This window comes from Erpetoichthys calabaricus, chromosome 6, assembly GCF_900747795.2.
Source record: "Erpetoichthys calabaricus chromosome 6, fErpCal1.3, whole genome shotgun sequence".
Taxonomy (NCBI): Eukaryota; Metazoa; Chordata; class Cladistia; order Polypteriformes; family Polypteridae; genus Erpetoichthys; species Erpetoichthys calabaricus.
Window position 1 is genome coordinate 23,188,686 of NC_041399.2, and position 21,880 is coordinate 23,210,565.

General features: G+C 40.3%; 1 protein-coding gene across 3 annotated transcripts in view; it reads left to right on the forward strand.

Moving 5' to 3' along the window:
• Positions 1 to 21,880, forward strand: part of sema5a (sema domain, seven thrombospondin repeats (type 1 and type 1-like), transmembrane domain (TM) and short cytoplasmic domain, (semaphorin) 5A) — an 857,644-nt gene that overhangs the window by 502,653 nt on the left and 333,111 nt on the right. For all 3 annotated transcript variants that reach the window (XR_007935331.1, XR_007935332.1, XM_028803411.2), the window contains exon 5: positions 17,702 to 17,764. Coding sequence is in view for 1 of the 3 variants with exons in the window: in XM_028803411.2 (XP_028659244.2) it covers positions 17,702 to 17,764 (63 nt within the window). In the remaining 2 variants the exon portion in view is untranslated. The remainder of the gene's footprint in view (positions 1 to 17,701; positions 17,765 to 21,880) is intronic.

The following is a 21,880-nucleotide window of genomic DNA, read 5'->3' on the forward strand; positions in this document are numbered from 1 at the left end:
ATTGAAATCGTCAGAAACAAAACTGAAATGTAGAGATGTCAGGTAATTGAAAAGATCTACTCTGGGCATCTCTCTCCTAGGAGGTTTCATTTTGCCGACGTGCTCGTCTTGCTTCTGTATTAGCGGTGGGAGGAAAAGTAAAAGGGATACCATTTTGCCGGTGTTAGCGGCTAAGCGACTTTGTCTTTCTTCAGAGGTTTTGTTTTGCTGACGTGCTCGCCTCTCTTGTGTTATTAGCAGCTTAGCGACTTTTCTGTTTCCTCAGTGACGGAGCCCTTACCCTGACTCCACCTCTCACTTCCAGGCCGGATAGTCAGACACACTTCCACGCATAGACGTTTATATAAAAGAAAAGTGAAGACTACATCCGTCCATCCATTTTCCAACCCGCTGAATCCGAACACAGGGTCACGGGGGTCTGCTGGTGCCAATCCCAGCCAACACAGGGCACAAGGCAGGAACCAATCCTGGGCAGGGTGCCAACCCACCGCAGGTGAAGACTACAGTTTACCATATCTTTCCAGTAAGACATACTGGGTGATGATTCACATTATGCTCATTTCTTGGACAACCGCTTGATTTGTAACAGTAAAAAAGCATTTCTTTTCAACACAATTCCTAAAGTCGTCAAGCAGACAGAGAGTCACATTTGTAAAAGTGAGCTACTTTGGCAGTTCGCATTTCTCATTCTATTAAAATATTATAAAGTCAGGCATTGAAACATAATTCTCCCTTATGTGCTACTTTTTGATTCTACCAACGTTACATCTCCAGACATTTGCAATAATGGTTTATATTTTATTATTTTTTTTTATTTCTCCATTATATATTTTTCCACCATGTTTCTTAAAAAAATGACATACTTTTCATTAAGAAAGCAAGCATTCCTGAATAAATCACGCACTATTTATTAGAGTTACAGTTGTGGGGCTGAATCATAGCAGACAGTTTTATTTGGGCCTATTTTTCATATTACAGAAACCAGTCTTATTTATTTATTTTCTTGGGTTTATATTTATTGCTTTCAAAATACGCCTCTATTACAGAACAATAAAGTATTTCAATAATAAAACTGTTATTTGACAATTATGGTTTTATTTTGAAGAAAAATGTGCCAGTGACTTTCTTCCTCCATGTTAAGAATGTGTGTGTCTGTTTAACTGAAGACTCTAAATTAACCCTAAGGATATTTCGGTAGTTGTGGTTATATAAAAAGACAGGCCTGCTAAGAGCCAGCTTTCAGAGTTTTTAAATGAAACACCTGCCTCATAGAAGGTAGCCCACCCGTACAGGATAGTGAACAGCAATAGAAAATAATTACATTTATGCACTTAGTGGACACTTTTATCCAAAGCAACTTACAAAAGATGTCAACATAACTGAGTAAATGTCAGCCTTTGGACAGTCCTGAAAATAAGGGTTACAGAACAAGGTTACCATTGCAATTGAAGAGCTCTAAACCAAACAGAGTAAAACAAGATTAATAATAATAATACATTTTATTTATTCATAGGCGCCTTTCGAAACACTCAAGGACACCGAACAATAGCTAAAACACAGATTATAAACAAAACTAAAATCCAAAATTTTAAATCCAACAGAGCAATAGTAGTCAAAGAGAAAAATCAGTCTTAAACAAATGAGTTTTAAGTTTAGATTTGAAAGTGAAAATGATTCAGTATTTCTAAGCTCAGATAGTAGTGACTTCCAGAACTTTGCTCTGCTCTGCTCCCCATGGTGGTAAGACGGACGAAGGGGACAGTCAAGTGGATGGAGGAAGAGGATCTAAGGGTGTGTGAGGGAATGGCAACATGGAGAAGGTCAGACAGATATGGAGGGGCGAGGTTGTGGTGATCCTTAATAGTTAACAGAAGAATTTTGAATTGAATGCACAACTTTGTAACGATTCGTCTTGAGCACTAGCCTGAGAGAATTGCTACCACAATTCTGACCTAGCTAAAGGCAGAAGTTAAAAGGATAGGCCAATATCACACCTTAATAAGTTGCCCATATAGTCTTTATTCTAATAAAACAATCCCTCAATATCAATGCAGGTATATGTCACAGCCCACCTTAGACCATCAAATAAACAACAAATAGAAAATTAATCCCTTACACATGGATCGCCCGCCCGAACCTAAGTAACCCTTAGTTTTGCAGTGCCACCAACATATACATGTACTGTATCTATACATCAAAAGTATTCATTCCCCCAATTCCCATACTAGTGATAATAATTAGATCCGCTGATAGTCCACAATAATATTCCTGTAACGGCCGTCAAGCTGATGCGGAGTCCTGAAAATAGCGGACTATATATATCCAATATCCTCTTCGTCATACAAGATGTACAGTCAGACTTGCGCCATGATTACATGAAAGTAAGTCCGTTTCGATAGCTCACCCAAGTCCGTAGGTACTAGCAGAACGATCGATTCCCAGGTAAAAGGAGAAGACCATCCACCTTCTGACAGGACTGAATAGGAGCTCCTAGGCTTTTCCCATGGCCAGAGCAGAATCTGATCTGCCTTTTCTGATATACGATGCTCTTCTTTTCCTTTCTCTCTCCCTTCTCCTTTACTCTTTAAAACGGCGCGCTTTATGCAAATCACTCCTCGAACAAACCGGAAGTTCCATCTCTGGGGCACCGCTGTCAATCTCTGTCGGAAGACTGTTCGCCCCCCCCAACAACCGATCGACAGCAGAAAAACATTATTCTTTATGTGGCAGCGCTACAACTTAACTGGGATCCAGTGAAGCTGCTGCAAAACGGGAGTGATATGGTGAATAGAGGGGGTTCTAGTAATGATGCGGGCAGCTGAATTCTGGACCAGTTGAAGCTTATAAAGAGATTTGCAAGAAAGACCAAAGAAAGGGGAATTGCAATAATCCAGACGAGAAGTGACAAGGCTATGAACAAGGAGAGCAGTGGTGTGGGGAGTGATGGAGGGGCAAATATGATTAATGTTACGCAAGTGGAAATATATAGACTGGGAGATGTTATTAATGTGGGACTGAAAGGATAAAGAACTGTCAAGGATGACACCCAGACTGATAACCTGTGGGGAAGGGGAGGCAGAGGAATTATCAATAACAAATGAAAAGTGATCAGTTTAGGATAATGTTAATTTTGTACCGATGAGGAGAACCTCAGTTTTGTCACTATTTAATTTAAGAAAATTTGAATGTAGAGAAAAGCCAAGCAAAATGACACGTTTTATTGGCTAACTAAAAAGATTACAATATGGAAACTTTCGAGGCAACTCAGGCCCCTTCTTCAGGCAAGAATCTTTTGTAATCTTTTTAGTTAGCCAATAAAAGGTGTCATTTTGCTTGGCTTTTCTCTACATTCATAATGGCTAACGCGGTACAACACCCTAGTACTACAGAAAATTTGAAGAAAACCAGGATTTAATTTCTGCTATGCAATCAATAAGCGAGGAAAGTGGAAAGGATAAAGTAGGTTTGCTAGTGAGGTAGAGCTGGGTGTCATCAGTATAACAGTGGAAGCTAATGTTATATTTATGAAAGATATTACAGAGGGGAAGGAGGTAAATAATGAAAAGGAGAGGTCCCAGGACAGAGCCCTGGGGCACACCTGAAATAACAACGGTGGGTTGGGATGTGAAAGTTTTAAGCTGAACAAACTGAGTGCAGCCTGAGAGATAGGATCTGAACCAATCTAGTGGAGTGTGGGAAATGCTAATCGAAGATAATCTATTAAGAAGAGTAGTGTGACAAATAGTATCAAAAAGTAAGACAAATAGTAAGGCCGCATTCAGATCAAGAAGGATGAGAATAGTAATTAAACCAGAATCAGCTGCCATAAGGAGGTTGTTAGTAATTTTGATAAGTGCCATTTCTGTACTGTGGAGGGGGCGAAAACCAGACTAGTTACTCTTGTCTTAGCTATGTGGAGACTGGCTCGGACACAGACAGGCAGACATGTTCATGTCACCCAACACACGTTTATTTACAGTATTATTTACATTGTCCATACTGTGCTCACAAACCCCAAAGACCCCAAAGTCCTGGCCACAACACAATGCCTTCTTCAGGCCGCCTCCTTGTCCTCCTCCTGATGTCATCCTACTTCCTCCCGACTCTTGTCCTTGACTGGAGGGAGGCGGCCCCTTTTATCCACACCCGGATGTGCTCCAGGTGCTCCCCAGCAATCTTCCACAGACACTCCCCAGTGTGGCAGAAGTGTCGGCTGTGTACCCGGAAGCACTCAGGGTGTCCCCTCTTCTCCTCCCCCCAGCACTTCCTGGTGTGGCAGAAGCGCTGGGGTCCAGGGTCCCCAAGGCATCAGGGCACCCCCTGGCGGTGGCCACGGGCCCCTACAGGGTAGAGCTTCCAAGCTCTGTACCCGTGGCCCCCAATACAACCAGGGCGGACACCCTCTCGCGTTCTGGAGGAGGAACGAGCCCTCCTCCTGTCCTCCTGGGCGTCCCGGCCGGGCATGGATGCCCGCCAGGCACCACAGCTACTAAGAACTTAGCATTCCAACCACTTGTATCAATTACAGTGGGCTCAGCAAGCATTCAGTCCCCTTCACTTTCTGCATACTATATTGTGTTTTAGATTTCACTTTTAAATGGATACATTTGCCATTTTGTTCCATCAATATACACTCAATAACACATAATCACAAAGTGAAAACATGTTTTGAGAAAGGTTTGTAAAGTTATTAAAAATTAAAAACTATTCTATAAGAATTCAGACCCTTTGCTGCTCAGGTGCATCGTGTTTGCTGTAATTCTCTTCAAGATGTGTCTGGAGTGTGCCTGAGTCAAACTGAATTGCTTAGACATCATTTATCAAGGCACATGTGTACCCGTGTATAGAAGGTCCCTTAATTCACCCTGCATGTTAGGACAATATCCAACAAACTCTTCATAGATCAGGGCAGTGGGATAAATAATTTCTAAAGTTTGACTGTTCCCATGAGCACAGTGGCCTCAATAGTTGTGAAATGAAAGGAGTTTTGAACCATCAGGACTCTTCCTAGAGTTAGTCTTCTGGCTTTAACTTAGTGACTGGTCAAGAAGAGCCTTGATCAAGGAGGTGACCAACTATTCAGTATTCACTCTGACAGAGCTTCAGAAAGTCCTCTGCTGGGTTGGAAGAATCTGTTTGGAAGTTGACCATCTCAGCAGCACTCTACCAATCAGGCGTTTATGGTAGAATGGCATTATGGAAGCCACTCTTGAGTAAAAGGCTGTGTTATGATGGTGCCTTTAGTGCCAGGGTCAAGGAGACTGGTCAGAATTGAGGGAAGGATAAATGCAGCCAACCACAGGGATGTCCGTGAAGTAAATCTGCTCAGACTGGGGCCACCGTTCAAACTTTCAGCATGACTATGGCCAAAGCATACAGCCGAGGCAACACAGTTTTGGCTTTTGAGACAAGTCTCTGATTGTCTTTGAGTGGCCAGGCTAAAACTATGACTTAAACCGCATAGAACATCTGTGGCGAGACCAAAAGATGGCAGTTTGCGGATGCTTCCCATCCAGTCTAACAGAGCTTGAGAGGATCAGTCAGGAGGAATGAGATCCAAGTGTGAAAAGCTTGTAGAGACTTACCAAGAAGACTCAAAGCTGGAATTGCTTCCCAAGGGGCTTCTACAAAGTGTTGAATTTAGGGTCTGAATTGTTTATAAGAATGAGAGATTTCAGTTTTTGACTTTTAATAAAAACATGTTCTCACTTTGTCATAATGGGGTAATGAGTGTAGACTGATGGACAAAAATGACAGATTTAAAATGAAATCTGCAACACAATAAAGCATGCAAAAAGTGAAGGGGTCTGAATATTTTCTGAATCCACTGTAAATAAAAACTAACTGGTGACATCTTTCGCTTAGTCATGTACGTCTGAGCCTAATTACATGTATATTTAACTAAAGACTTCATATCAAGGCATTGCTGTGTTACTGGATTAGTACGGCTAGTTTTCTGAATGACTATTTTGACTGTAAACCTTGGTGTGTGTTATATTGCTGCTTGTATATCTAGATTTAGACTAAGCCTCACCTGTCTACAATATCTTAGTGTCCTACTGCAGCACCCAGTGCACCTTAAACCCCAGAGGCTCAACAGACTAGAAGAAAGGGTTGCATTCAAAGACGTCAAGACCTGGCATGGGTTTGTGTATGGTAATGATAGCTCATAACCTTATCACACTGTCTAACAGTGGTGGCCTCTTCACTAATCATGGCTATTTACTTTTTATATTTTATCTCTGTAAAGCATCATTCATTGCCACTAACACCTACCAATTCAGTACACAGCTTTTGGGTGGTGATCAATGAGCAGCTCTCCATCACTGATCACATTGCAACTGTCTCTCACCCATGTTAATTCACTTTATTTAGCATCCACAAGATCAGGCTGTAGCTGAGCAATAGTATGCAGCACAACGTCTGGTTCAGACATTGGTCCTGTTGCATCTGAACTACTGCAACTCTCTACTGGCAGGAGAACCTGGATGTGCTACCAAGCAGCTGCAATTTTTTCAAAATATATCGGCATGTCTGGTGTTCCACCAGCTGACAGAGGTGCTTATCACTCCTCTTTTCAGGTCACTCCACTGACATCCCCCAGCAGCACATGTTAAGTTCACTCCTTGATGCTTGCCTACAGAGTAGTCAGTGGATCATCAGCACATATTGTATATGGAGATACTCATGAAGTCCTATGCTCCTTCTCACCTTCTCAAGTCTGCTAGTGAATGGCGTCTTCCTGGCAGAAATTCTCAATCCAGACTCTTTTCACGTGTGGCTCCTAGCTGTTGAAATGAGCTGCCCACCTCCATATAAACTACTGACTCCACCACTATGTTTAAGAAGCGTTTGAAGACTCTCTTGTTCCTTGAATATTTTTCTAATTGATAAAAATCTTGATGTGAGGCTCTTAGTAGCTAAGATACGCATAGCCTAGTATTGTGTTGTTCTGTTTGGTTTAAAGAGCTTCACTTGTGGTAGTCAACCTTCTAACCTTGTCTGGTAACACTTTGTTACAAACACAGCCCTCAAAGTGATGTCACTTAAGAACATAAGGACATGTTTTTATGTCCTTATGTTCTTATGTAAGTTCAGAACCTTGTCTGGTAACATTTGTTTCCAAACAGTCCTCAAAGTGATGTTACTAGATTATGATTGTAGGTGGCTTTGGATAAAAGTGTCTGCTAAGTAAATAAATGTATATACTGTATATTTTAGGAATGGCACAATTGTTCAATGCTGTTTGTGGTGGAACGAGTCAAGGTGGGGGTGTTGATTATTTTAATTTTTAATCCCTTAACACATTGACTGTTGGGCCATTGATTACCAGGAGTATTTGCCTATAGATCAGAGGCATGACCACGGGGGGGCTGGGGTGGGTACTGCCCCCCCAGAGACAAGCCGTGCCCCCCCTGTGAAATGCTCTGTCTGTCCAATGAAAACTCTGGAGAAGAATAACATTTGATTTTCAAAACTGAGTTGCTTTCCAATCGGCCCATTTGAATTTGGGGCGTATCCGTCAGTGTCTCCTCCACTAGACAGGCACCGTGCTGCTCACAGTTCACTTCGCTGCACATTTTGCAGCACTTTTGAACCTGTTGACCACATTCTTTAATTAAAACAGCGTATACGTTCCATTCTTCTTTTATTTTCTGGCAGGTTACACCAAAGGCTATGCACAGGTGGCTTATTAAAAAGCAGACATCTTCAACCTCTGTCCCTCTGCAAGCTGCTGGCTAAATGGTTGAGCCCACCACCACTGCTACCAACACGGAGGACAGCGCACCCACGTCGGGAACTGAAACTCCAAAAGATGTAGCTAAGCCTGCACAATCCTCCAGCTCTGCGCCCGTGTCGGGTACTCCAAACCTCTGCCTTCAACAAAATATACAGTCCGGTCTGCCTGACTTAAATATGGATAGCCCATCCCAGCCCATTTTAATTAATTATCCCAAGCGCGCATTCAGAAAGACACTCAGATATTTCAGTGCAAGCTGGTATCAGTCTCGACCATGGCTTAAATATTCTATTGTCCATGATGGCAGCTTTTGCTTTGCCTGCCACATATTTAGTGTTTCCAATTCGGAGCGCGAGGACATATTCACCAAACACGGCTACACTAATTGGAAAAAAGCTCTAGAAAAAGATGGTGGCGGCTTCCACAAACACGCGTCTAGTATCCCGCACGTCAGAGCCATGTCTGCATCACAGCACTCATCATCGGTGTGTCTTCAGCTGCATGCAAAAGCTCTTTCTCTACTTTGAACCGCATTCTTACTCCACTCCGCAGAACAATGCTGCATTCAAGGAAGAGAAATTTAGTCATTCTGGCACATGAGAAAAACATCACAGAAAATCTAGACATGAATGAATTTATTTCAGAATTTGCCAAGAGTAACCGCAGACTGGTCCTGTAGATAATATCCAGGTTAAACACTGGAAACTGATGTCCTATAGCCTCCCATGACTACAATAAGTAACGTTTCAGTTCTTGCTCTCATATGTTGTATACATTTGACTTTATTGATATTTACCTTGTAGATGTAGTTCTATATTTGTTCACAAAAAATAATAATACAAGTTCCATTGTCTCTGTTGATTTTATTGAACAATAAGTTATGATTTATGCCACAATTTTTGCTTTTATATGTTACATAAAATTATGTTGTTATTATTATTTAACCACCCTACAAAAATGGGGATGGATTGATGGATGGATATTTTTTGCCCCCCCTAGATAAGCCAAATGCCCACCCACACATGATGTTCTGGTCACACCTCTGCTATAGATACTGTATATTATAAATAATGAACTCTATCAAAATTCACAGAAAATGTAAAGAAACATATAAGAAAGGGACAATTTTATTGTCATCTGTAACTCTGTTACTTTAAACAAACTGTTAATTACTTTATATTGACCAGCAACATGACTAAAAGTCACATTTGAATGAGAGTCCTTGAAGCATGGCACCTCACAGAGTGCAGGCTTAGAAGCTTAGGTGCCATGAATATAACGCATTTCTTTGCTCTGTCCATGCTTGTTGCACACAACGCATTTGGTTGTTGGTGAATATTTGCACTCTGTGGGCAGCAAAATGTTCATATACCAGGGGTCCCCAACTGCAGTCCTGGAGGGCACCAGTGGCTGTTGATTTTCATTCTAACCCTTTTCTTAATTAGTGCACTGTTTTGGCTGTTAATTAACTTCTTTTGAATTAATTTTATTTGACTCGCTGCTGAAGACTCAGACCCCTTAATTCAGGAGTGGCCAACTCCGGTCCTGGTGGGCCGCAGTGGCTGCAGGTTTTCATTCTAACCATCTTCTTAATTAGTGAGCCGTTTTTGCTGATGATTAACACATTTTGCCTTAGTTTTAATTGATGTGACTCAGATCCCTTAGTTGTTTCTTTTTCCTTGATGAGCAGCAGCCAAACAATAATGAGACACAAAACAAGCCACCACATGACCAGCTAACCTGAAAATAAAGAAAGCCGAAGGTCTTGGTCATGTTGGTCTGCTCAGGTCACCAAAACATGTTGACGGTGTTCTTAGAAAAAAACAGAAAATCAACAGTTGGCTGTGGCAGAATGAGAGCAGCAACAAGTCATGATATTCAATAACGTCTTTAATTCAAACAGCAAGAATTGGCTTTTCATTAAGAAACTGGTTGGAGTGAAATTGGCTGGAGTTTAACATTCCAATTTAGTTGGTCATCTGTTGGCTCGTTTCACATCTCATTTCTGTTTAGCTGCCATTTATTGAAGAAACGAATCAATTCAGAGGACTGAATCCTTAAAAACAGGGCTATTAAAATGAAGCGGAAAGGAGTTAATTAGCAGTGAAAACTAATCAAGGATTAGAATGAAAACCTGCAGCCACTGCAGCCCACCAGGACCAGAGTTTGACACCCCTGCCTTAATTGTTTCTTTTTCCTTGATTACCTGCCAAACAATAATGAGCCAAAACATGACCAGTAAACTGTGACCATCATACAACATCTGAAAATAAAGAAAGATGAAGGTCTCAGGAATGTTGATCTGTTCAGGTCCTCAAAAAATTTTACTAGTGCTCTTAGAAAAGAGAAAATCAACAGTTTCATAAATGTCTGCTATTATGCAATGAGAGCAACAACAAGCCATGAAATTAAAGAACGGGTTTAATTAACAAGAAGAATCGGCGCCTAATTAAGCAACTGGTTGGAGTAAAATTGGTCGGAGTTTGAGGCCCTGACTTAGTTGGTCTTCTGCTGGCCCACTCACTTCACATTTCATTTCTATTTGGGTACGATTTAAGGAAAGAAACAAAGCAATTCATTGGAACGATGAAGAAATTCAGGGGAACAAATCTTAAAAAAAAAAACAAGTCAATGAAAATTAATTCAAAAGAAGTTAATTAGCAGCCAAAACAGGTCACTAATTAAGAAAAGGGTTAGAATGAAAATCAACAGCCACTGGTGCCCTCCAGGAACGGAGGTGGGGACCCCTGCCATATACTGTTGTCCTGACAGTCATGACAATTTGGACGCCTTAAAATAAAGAAACAACAGCTATCTGCATCAGTGCCAGAGCCTACAAGTTCCACATAACCACCGATTGTCACTGTCATTATTGTCAAAATATTCATCCATCCATCCATTTTCCAACCCGCTGAATCCGAACACAGGGTCACAGGGGTCTGCTGGAGCCAATCCCAGCCAACACAGGGCACAAGGCAGGAACCAATCCTGGGCAGGGTGCCAACCCACCACAGGACACACACAAACACACCCACACACCAAGCACACACTAGGGCCAATTTAGAATCGCCAATCCACCTAACCTGCATGTCTTTGGACTGTGGGAGGAAACCGGAGCACCCGGAGGAAACCCACGCAGACACGGGGAGAACATGCAAACTCCACGCAGGGAGGACCCGGGAAGTGAACCCGGGTCCCCAGGTCTCTCAAAATATTCATCTTGCTAAAAATGTACTTGTTTCAGAATATCACCAGCTTTATACCGTTTTCGCAAACCACATCACTATGGACTGTTTATAACACTATTTTCCGCAAGCTGTGGCGTCTAACAAAAAAAAATGATAAATTAAAATTCTGTGACAATCCACAAAATGGCAGCACTGTAGTAGTTAATTGGGACTTGGAAGCAAAGCTCGTCAACAAGCTGGCTGCATCTGTATACTAAGATACGACATATCCTATGTCACACCTTGACAAGCTCAGTGAGATACGAGTTAACTCATACCTCATGTGCAAAGTCTTAAGTGGTTTTATTAATTGCATCCAACCCATTTTAGCTCAGGTTGGTGGCAGCGCTGCAATCAGGAGGCACCAGCTGAGCATGAAGTAGAGAAAAGGGGAGTGGAGAGGAAAGGTTGGTTGGTTTTTGGAGTAAAGAGGAAGTGATCACTGGTTTGGGAGAGGTAACAGAGGTGGACAAGTTGGGCAGCATTTGTCAGGCTGATTAGTCTGTGAAGAGCTGGATGGAAGGTTTGGTGAGAGCACCACAAGGTGGATGGTACTCTCATCAGCTGATGCAACGAGGAAAATTCTGGCACAGTGGCATCTGGGAAAGGGCAGAGTGCCCAGGGAGCTGCAATGACCTGCAAAGTTGTCAGCTTCATAAACATCTGCGGTGATCGACTCATGTGGCAGATCGTTGGGCTGCATCAGGCAGAATTCCCGTTGTCCTGATGAGGCCAGGAAAAAAGTAGGAAGAAGCAACACTGATTTTACCTTTCCACTTTGTATTTTAACATTTAATGGATTATATATTTGAACACCCTGAGACACTGATTTTATTTCATGGCACGGTTTTATGGAGGAGTGGTGGCTCTGAGGTTAAGGATCTGTGCTGGTAACCAGAAGGTTGCTGGTTCGAATCCCTGTCACTGCCAAAAGAGATCCTACTCTACTAGGTTCTTAACTTGTAATTGCTCCAGGGTTGCTGTACAATGACTGACCCTCCGTGGTATGCAAAAACTATCCATCCATCCATCCATTTTCCAACCCGCTGAATCCGAACACAGGGTCACGGGGGTCTGCTGGAGCCAATCCCAGCCAACACAGGGCACAAGGCAGGGAACCAATCCCGGGCAGGGTGCCAACCCACCGCAGGACACACACAAACACACCCACACACCAAGCACACACTAGGGCCAATTTAGAGTCGCCAATCCACCTAACCTGCATGTCTTTGGACTGTGGGAGGAAACCGGAGCGCCCGGAGGAAACCCACGCAGACACGGGAAGAACATGCAAACTCCACGCAGGGAGGCCGCGGGAAGCGAACCCGGGTCTCCTAACTGCGAGGCAGCAGCGCTACCCACTGCGCCACCGTGCCGCCCATGCAAAAACTAACAAATTCCAAATACAAGAAATTGTATAAGGCAAAATAAAGAACAAAAAAAAAAAGGATTTATTTGTTGAAATTTTCATTGATGGGCTTATTTAAATATGCATTGTTTGCACATTTATGTTCAATTTATTTCTCTGTGTTAATAATTAACACTGCTGTTCTTTTGAACTAAAAGTTTTGCTTGTTTGCTCCCTTGCCTCAGTCCATGGCCATGACTATCAATGACCAGGACACAGGAAGGTGGCACTGAACCAGCATAATGGCTCTGAATGTCTCTCCTAGTAGTTGTGCATGTAATGTTTGCAGTCACTCTCAATGTCTATCTGAGTTTTTCTCTGAGTATTTTGGCCTTCCACCCATATCCCCAAACACATTCTGGTTTGGTTGATTAATGATTGCAGTTTGTCCCCGAGTTAGTGTGAGTCTGAGTGTGGGTATATCCAGGAGTGCAGTCTGCAATGAACTAGTGCCCTGTCCAGGACTTGTTCCTTCCTTGTGCTCAGTGGAGCCCATATAATCTCCAGCCCCCACAAACATGTCTCAATATTTTGTTGTGGCATCTTTACTGTGTTTCTAGTCTTAAACTCTATCTCGTTGATTGTCTCTGTTCAAATTCCTCTCTGCCCCCATATTTTCTTTCTCCTGGACCTTTGCAGGTACTCTCTTAATCCACTCCAGCAACGGTTGTTCTTTTTTTCCTGGGTACAATGGTCGCCCTGTTGACATTGGCCTCTCATTGGAAAGACCCTCTTTCTTTCTCTGTTGATTCTTGGAAATCATATTTCTGTAACCTGATTGTTCTTGAACTCTTGGCCTTGTGGATTAACTGAGCACCTGGTCCCAGTATCAGGACGAAGCTCTCGATCGCTAATCTCGAGTGGACGGGTGGAGGTTGGCATCGAAGCAATCTCAAAATTCCTCGTGGCATTTTCTTCTTGAGTCTGCCTTTGGTCGACTGCCTACTCTTTTTTTTCCACACAGGTTTCATTTAATAATAATAATAATAATAATAATATTTATTTGTATAGCACATTTTCATACAAAAAAGTAGCTCAAAGTGCTTTACATAATGAAGAACAGTAAATAAAAAAAAATATATAACGACATAAGAAATTAAAATAAGACAATATTAGTTAACATAAAAAAAAGAGTAAGGTTCGATGGCCAGGGGGGACAGAAAAAACAAAAAAAAAACTCCAGACGGCTGGAGAAAAAAATAAAATCTGCAGGGGTTCCAGGCCACGAGACCGCCCAGTCCCCTCTAGGCATTCTACCTAATATAAATGAACAGTCCTCTTTGTATTTAGGGTTCTCACGGAAGGACTTGATGATGATGGTGATGCAGACTTCTGGCTTTTAATTATTCACTGTTGGAACATCACGGTGCTTTGAGTAGGTGGTGGTGGCACCACCAAAAGGACACCGGAAAAAGAAACAGAAGAGAGAATAGGGGTTAGTACAGATTTTAGAGCTACCATGGATAGTTATTATAAGGAATTGGATATACAGAGTATCAAGATTACATTACAGTGAAATTATGAGAAGGCCATGTTAAAGTAATGTGTTTTCAGCAGTTTTTTAAAGTGCTCCACTGTATTAGCCTGGAGAATTCCTACTGGCAGGCTATTCCAGATTTTAGGTGCATAACAGCAGAAGGCCGCCTCACCACTTCTTTTAAGTTTTGCTCTTGGGATTCTAAGGAGACACTCATTTGAGGATCTGAGATTACGATTTGGAATATAAGATGTCAGACATTCCGATATATAAGATGGGGCGAGATTAGTCAATCCTGAATGACACAGGTAACCAGTGTAGTGACATCAAAACTGGAGAGATGTGCTCGGATTTTCTTTTCCTGGTAAGGATTCTAGCAGCTGCGTTCTGCACTAGTTGTTAACGATTTATGTCTTTTTTGGGTAGTCCTGAGAGGAGTGCGTTACAGTAATCTAGTCGACTGAAAACAAACGTGTGAACTAATTTCTCAGCATCTTTCAATGATATAAGAGGTCTAACTTTTGCTATGTTTCTTAAGTGAAAAAATGCTGTCCTAGTGATCTGATTAATATGTGATTTAAATTTCAGATTACAGATCACAACAAAATATTCAGATTACAGTCAATCTTCTTCTTTATTGTGAATATTACTGTTCCTTACACGGTAGAAGTTGGGAGGGTTAAATTTTAATTGTATACATTCCTGTTTCTTTAGATTTTTCATTCATTCTCTTAGATAAAAATTTAATCCAAAAAAATTCTTTGCTTTTTAAAGCATTGACAACATGTAAAAGCACCTTAGTATTTTAGTGAATGAAGATATTTAATGATGTTAGGTAGTCTGCTGGGTGCCAGATTCTATTTAGACAGCAAAGAAAGCTCCTTTCCTATCCGGTCCTGTCCATTTTAAACAAATTAAAGTTATCTGAGCACCATATGTTACTGTTTTTATATGCACAGCTTATTTATTTTATTTTGATTAACTTTTAGACAGACATGAGATGTAATTTAATAGTAAAATCAACATCATCCACTGGAGACTTCACAGGGGCCTTCCCAGTGCTTTTAAGAGCTCTCCTGTCAGGTTCTCTTTCAGGTTATATTTTATTTTTGACTACAGAGCGCGTGTTCGTGTCAATCCAATTCATCATTCTGACTACCTCACTGCCTGAACAGTATATATTTTTTATGAATATGTCCAAATACTCTTTGATTCTTTTTTTTTTAAGGAAATACTGCCTTTTCCTTTGTGAATTCATGTGTTCACAGTATAAAATGAAGATTAAATGGCTTACTGGAATTTAGATGTCTGTCAGAATAGCATGTACAGTTTATTGATTGTGGTGGACTGGGACAATGTGAGCAGGCGCACCATGTTTTCTGAGGAGGCAGTTTTGGTGTACAAACAGTTCATTTATTTGGGAGCATTGGCAAGAGTGTTTAAAATCTATAGTTTATACAGGTACACTTGTCGGGTTTAACTGTGTTTCTTTGCCTATTCACTGTTCTGTCTCTGGAAGAAGGAGAATCCTGCAATACAGAATAAAAACTGCTTGATATAAGAGATCATTTGAACGTTCTGCAGTTAAGCTTAATGATAAAGATTAACTGAAAAAGAACTGTTAACATATACTTTTTTAATTACTTTTTCCTGGTGTTGTATGCACGACAGATGGATTTCAGTTTCAGGGATAATAAAGTTTATTCTGATCTTGACACTCGGCACTCTGTGCAAATCATCTCCATCTCGGAGAGGGGAGACAGTTGCAAATGTTGACAGCCACACAAAGAACTCAATTAATGAAGCTTAAAGTCAAATAAGTGTAATAAACCGAGGCAGAAGCAGAGCAAACATTGGGGCACTTAGTCCAGGCCCCCATCCTAATTGAGAAGCCCTCAGAACATGAGCAAAAATATAACAAATTAGCATAAGCTGCCCTAATTCAAGGTGTTTATAAGAAATGTAATGAAGTACTTCATGAAGTAGAAGTACATAATAATCAAGAATACTTGCGTCAGATATTTAAAATGTGTGCTTCAAATTATAAGAAATGTAATGAAGTACTTCATGAAGTAGAAATACATAATAAACAAGAATAGTTGTGTCAGATATTTAAAATGTGTGCTTCAATTTAAATGTTTCAAGTCTAAATATTCTTGATTGTAATGCAAAAAAATAAAAATAGCATCACATTCGTAATCACTGACCTTGAAATAGTCTAAAACGATACCCCACATGTTTATGTCTGAAATCTGTCATTGTTAATTTTCTGAGAGTGGTTCACATATGTCTACAACCAGCAGTAAAGAGATCAAATATCAAAAATATTATATTCATGATCAACAACCTCAAAAGAGCACATATGTCTATATTACCAATTTTGTGAAAAGGAGTAACTTTGACTCCTCATACCCTTCTGAGGGGAGAACTCCTGGGGTGAATTGATGTAACTTGGAAAACTTCAAGTCATTCTAATCGTTTTGCTGAAAACGCCTATTGGTTTACTCATAAAAGTGAAATTTCCTGCACAAAGTACGGTCCAAAAATGGCCTAAAAAATGAATGTTTCTCTGGGTTTTAGGGCCAGAAATATGGGTGAAACTTCCAAAAACTTATCATCTTGCAGACATCTAGCTGAGTTGAGTGGTATATCACACGTGATGCTTTTCTTGTTTCCCCGGACTCATCTCTGAAGTGTTTACAAAGCATTCATATGTAATTTGTATGAATGCAGAAAAAAATCATTCAGTGGTTGAAGTGGGCTTCATGGTTCACTAACTAGATTGCTGGAAGTTTTTCCATACATACTGGCAATGAAAGAAAGTAGCTGGTACTCACCAGTATGCACTACCATCACTTTGTCTTATTGAGTAATGGACATTTCTCTGTCATCAAGGAAAGAGATTATTTCCCCTGGCCCACTAACTTACATCTCTCCACCCTCCTACACAGACAGGCCTTACTAATCACATGCTAAATCCTTGGAATTTGGGTAGATTGCATGATGTGCATGTATGACTGTGGATGGGAGAATGTGCAGCTTCCAATTCAAAACAGGTGCTCAACCAAGAGTTTTCATTTAAAGGGAAAGACTCGATTAATTTTAAGAAAAGAAAATCAAATAAGCAAGATTTTAAAAAATCTAAAATCCATCCATCCATTTTCCAACCCGCTGAATCCGAACACAGGGTCACGGGGGTCTGCTGGAGCCAATTATAACAGAAGACAGTCCAAAATCCAAAATTCAACAAACTTTAAACAAAGTCAAAGAAGCAAATAGCAGCATTTTCAAATGAGCACCAAATTCTAAATGAAATAACCAAAAACTATTAAGGGAGCAGAAACGCGCAGTGAACTTGTAGCTAACTAATGCCACTACACTGATAAAGTGGCAGATGAAAGTTTTTAGAAACCCTCAGCTGCTGTAGTGTGAGCTAATTGTAAGGGAAATGACCTAATCTGGTGAATCGTCCCAAAACTTTGTTACATCTTTAGCACATAGAGAAGTGCAATGAACTAGTGCAATACACTAAATGACACAAAATAACCAAAATTTAAATAATATCGAACAATACAAAGAGGCAAAGAAAATAAAAGGACAACGTAAAATTAGCAATGTATACTGTACTGCACTTTCATTTAGTAAACCTGTAATGGATTATTGTAATTGTCTCTTTTAATAAATGTGTTATTAAAATGCTAATCAAGTTAAACCATTAATAATCAATTTTGATGGATATTTCTGTGGTTTTGTTTGTTTTAGTAGTACAGAACAGCAAGGAAGATTTGGGAGATCTTGGTTAATTGCTTTTCTGAGCATTTTAACACTTTCTCTCCTTTTTCTCCTAGGAAGCAGAGTGGGAGTGCGATGAATTCACCAAAAGAGCGTGCTTCAGTAAAGGCAAATCAGAGGTGAGTGGTTTGTACTGTAATTAGCCAGTTTGTTCTGCTAACTTATAATATTCACCATGTTATTTGTGAACACTCATTTCCTTTTTCCTAAAGTGGGAATATGTTTATGAGTTTGACACACTTACGAAGTGAATGTAAAGATCAATTTGCTCTTCCATCCTGAAATGCTTGTATCAAAACACTGTAGTAGGCTTATTTCAGGCTGTTATTAACTCATTTGAAAACAATTATAGTGTGAGAATACACCCAGTCACAAAGTGAGAATACTGAGAAAACATGCTTAAATAAGCCATTACATTTACATAATTATTTAATAATCATTTACATAATTACATTTACATAATGCTACTCTCAGTGCAGGGTAAGTTCCTAATTAATAGGATCCGTGATCATTTGCTTACCTACCAACAACTGGAGCTGTCTGGTTTTATGCCTAAGAAGTCCACCATCGGAGTTATCCTGGCACTGAGGGTTCTCATGGACTGCAAATGCAAATGTTGGCGGAGTTTCTTTGCAGTGTTTGTCAATTTTCATAAAGCGTTCCACTCAGTTGATTGAGCTGCCCTGTGAGACATCCTGACACTTTGCATGATCCCTCTGAAGTTGCTGCATGTCATGGCCGGCCTGTACACTGGTACTATAAGTGGTGTCCAGAGTGGAGGCAGAACCTCTCTGTTCTTCAAAGTTGATTCTGGGGTTTGTCAGGGTGTGTTCTGCTCCTACTTTATTCAATGCTTGCATGGACATGGGTATTGGGTAGGGTTGTGGGGTCCAACAGCTCTGGGGCATCTGTTGGTGAATAAAGATTCATTGATCTTGACTTTGCTGACGATGCTGTGATCTTCGCAGAGTCAATGGAGGTTCTGATTGGGGCTCTCCAGAGACTGAGCAAGGAGTCCGAATGTCTGACCTTGCAAGTGTCCTGGATAAGACCAAGATCTAGGCCTTTAATGACCTCTTGGGCACATCCATCAGCAGTGTGCCTGTCTGTGGAGAGAGTGCCAACCTTGACGAGAGATTTACTTACCTTGGCAGGAACATTCATGTCTGTGGTGACTCTTCCTATCAAGTCAACAGACAAATTGGGAGAGCACTGAGCGGTCATGAGGTCACTGAAAAGGGGTGTGTGGCACTCCAGATATATTTGCAAGAAAAGTAGACGTTTCTCATGCATCTAGCTTGTGGCCACAAGTCGGTAACACAACCTTCATCATAATCTATTCTCAATTTCACAATATTCAGATCTTCATGCCTTTCTCAGGTGATGTTCAAAGTTTTTTTATTGCTCTCTTTTTCAATTTTTATAACCTTATCAATATTCAGAATTTGCTTGTTTAAGGAATGGGGGTTTGCGGTTAGTAGGGGTACCAGTAAAGGATGAATATGTTTCTGGTCTAATAATTGCATCTTTTTTTTTTTATTGTTAATCGTTTATCCTTTTTCTCCCAAGAAGTGTGTGTTTATTCAATAAAAAAATTGATCCCAAAAAAGTACACTCTCGGAAATTTAAAAAGATGAAATCCTCTCTTTTATTCAATAAAACCATCTGTTTACACAGCTCCTCTGGGCTATTTGTGCTTTGAAAGCCTCTCCTCTTGTATTTTCTGACCCTTTTTATGCCACAGACTGACAGTAATTTTTCCTTATGGTTAGTTTAAAATCTTCTCCCAAGACATCTTCTTCCGCTGTATCTTAAAGTTTGTCCCATATATCCTGTTAAACCTTGCACTTTCTTGCCAAATAGTCAAATGCATTGTATGTGACTTGACTTTTGCTCGATGAACAATCTCTTTGATGATTAAGAGATGTGTTGATGGGTGTCAGAGTGCTTAATACTGCTACCTCACAGCTCCAGTTGACTTTTGTGTGGCCTACTTTATATTGGTCCTATATAAGGACATACGAAATTTGACAGACAAGAGGAGTCCATTCAGTCCCTCAAGCCAGTTTGTTTAACTAATTGTTATGCTGTACCAATATCTCATCCAGATATTATAGGAGTTTATAAAAAAAATAACAAATTCAGAACGTATTCATATTTCTATGAATGAGAGATTTCAGCTTTTGATTGTTTACAAATTTGAAAATCCTTTTGAAAACACGTTATTCACTTTGTCATTATGTATTATTGAGGGTTGATTGATGGGTAAAAGTGGCAAATTCATTCATTTAAAAATAAATCTATAACACAATAAAGTGTCAAAAGGCAAAGGGGTATGAATCCTATCCACTGTATATGAATGAAAGTGATGGTCATCTGCCAACCGGTCCAGTTTTTTCCTTCCTTAATATTCAGCTGTTGTGCCTGTGAGACAATACTGGATTAAACAGTTTATTTGATCAATGAATGTGTGGAAGAAGAAGAGATGATAATGATGATGATGATGATAACAATAATACAGTGTAACAGAGGGACAGGTAGGGACAGTGGTTGCAAGGAGAATGGGGTGTTGCAAGACTGGAGAAAGGCCAGACAGAGGCCCTGGTGGTAAGTGTACAGGGGATATGGCAATGGCAGAGAGTGATATACACTTCTGTGTAATATAAGAAGACTAGGAGATAAGTACACCTTGGACAAAAATATATACAGAAAACAGTAGGTGGCAGCAGGAAGGCTCATTACCTTATACATGGCTTCCTTTTACCTTGTATAATGAATGGGTTACCTTGGCCAGACCACGGCCTTTAAGAAAGAGTTTGGGACCAGAGTTCTTGTAGAAAATCTAACAGGACAGTCACAGGTGTTACTAAAGACACTCCTAACTCATAAGCAGTTCCTGAGCCTGAACCAAAAGTCCATACTTGCTGTGGCTGGAGGTGAGCTTGGAGTTGGATGTATTGGTTTAGTTAAGGAGGTTTCAGCTGAAGTCTATGGATAAGATGGCTCAGAGGGGTGGAAGTTTGTTGTTTTTTATATTCTTCTTGTACTTCTGTTTCTAGTTGTGTGCAGTCTTCTGTAAATTATTATTTAAGTTATAACTGGAATATAATTGTAGGTACTTCATTTGTATTTGGGGAACACCCACAAGAGTAGCCTTAAGTTCACAACAGTGTCTGTACCATAATTAATACACCTTATTGTACAATTGTTTACTGACTTGTTCAGGGCCACATAGTGTGTTACTTTTAGGTACTGAATCACCAATATTATGGTGCTAAGTTCATTTTTTTGGTCACTAGATTATAGTTAGAATACATTTGGATGTTATAGGATTTCTGTGGCACCTCGTAGAGCCAATGATCCAGTTGCGATTACCTAGGTCAGAGTTTCTCAAACCATGGCTGGCGACTCAAGTGTGGGTTTCTGGATGACTTCATGCAATTGGCCATTGCTTTCATGTTTTAAGGGTCTACTGATTGCCCATTTCAGTTTTGCACCCATTCATGGGGATAGTTTGCTCCTGCATACTGGGGAACTGAAATAGCTGACATAAGTCCAATTGAGAGCAGATGACAACCCATTACAACAACAACATTTATTTATATATCACATTTTCATACAAATAATGTAGCTCAAAGTGCTTTACATGATGAAGAAAGAGAAAAAAGACAAAGTAAGAATTAAAATAAGAGAACACTAATTAACATAGAATAAAAGTAAGGTCTAATGGCCAGGGAGGACAGAATAAACAAAAAAAAAATCCACATGACTGGAAAAAAAATAAAATCTGCAGGGGTACCAGACCATGAGACCGCCCAGCCACCTGTAGGCATTCTACCTAACATAAGTGATCAGTCTTCATTGTATTCAGGGTTCTCATGGAAGGACTTGATGATGACGGTCATGTGGACTTCTGGTCTTTAATCGATCAATGTAGGGACATCATGGTGCTTTGATCAGGCGGTGGTGGTGCAGGTCGCCACCACAGAAAACTGGAAAAAGACACAGAAGAGAGAGTAGGGGTTAGTACGGATTTTGGAGCCACCATGAATAGTAATGATAATTAATTGAATATGCAGACCATCAGGATTAAATTAAAATGAAGTTATAAGAAAGCCATGTTAAATTAATGTGTTTTTAGTAGTTTTTAGCAAACTGCACACTTCATTAAGAAAGCCAATAAACATGGAGAAGTTCTTCAAATGCCATGTAGCATTACTTACTCTGAAACCCTT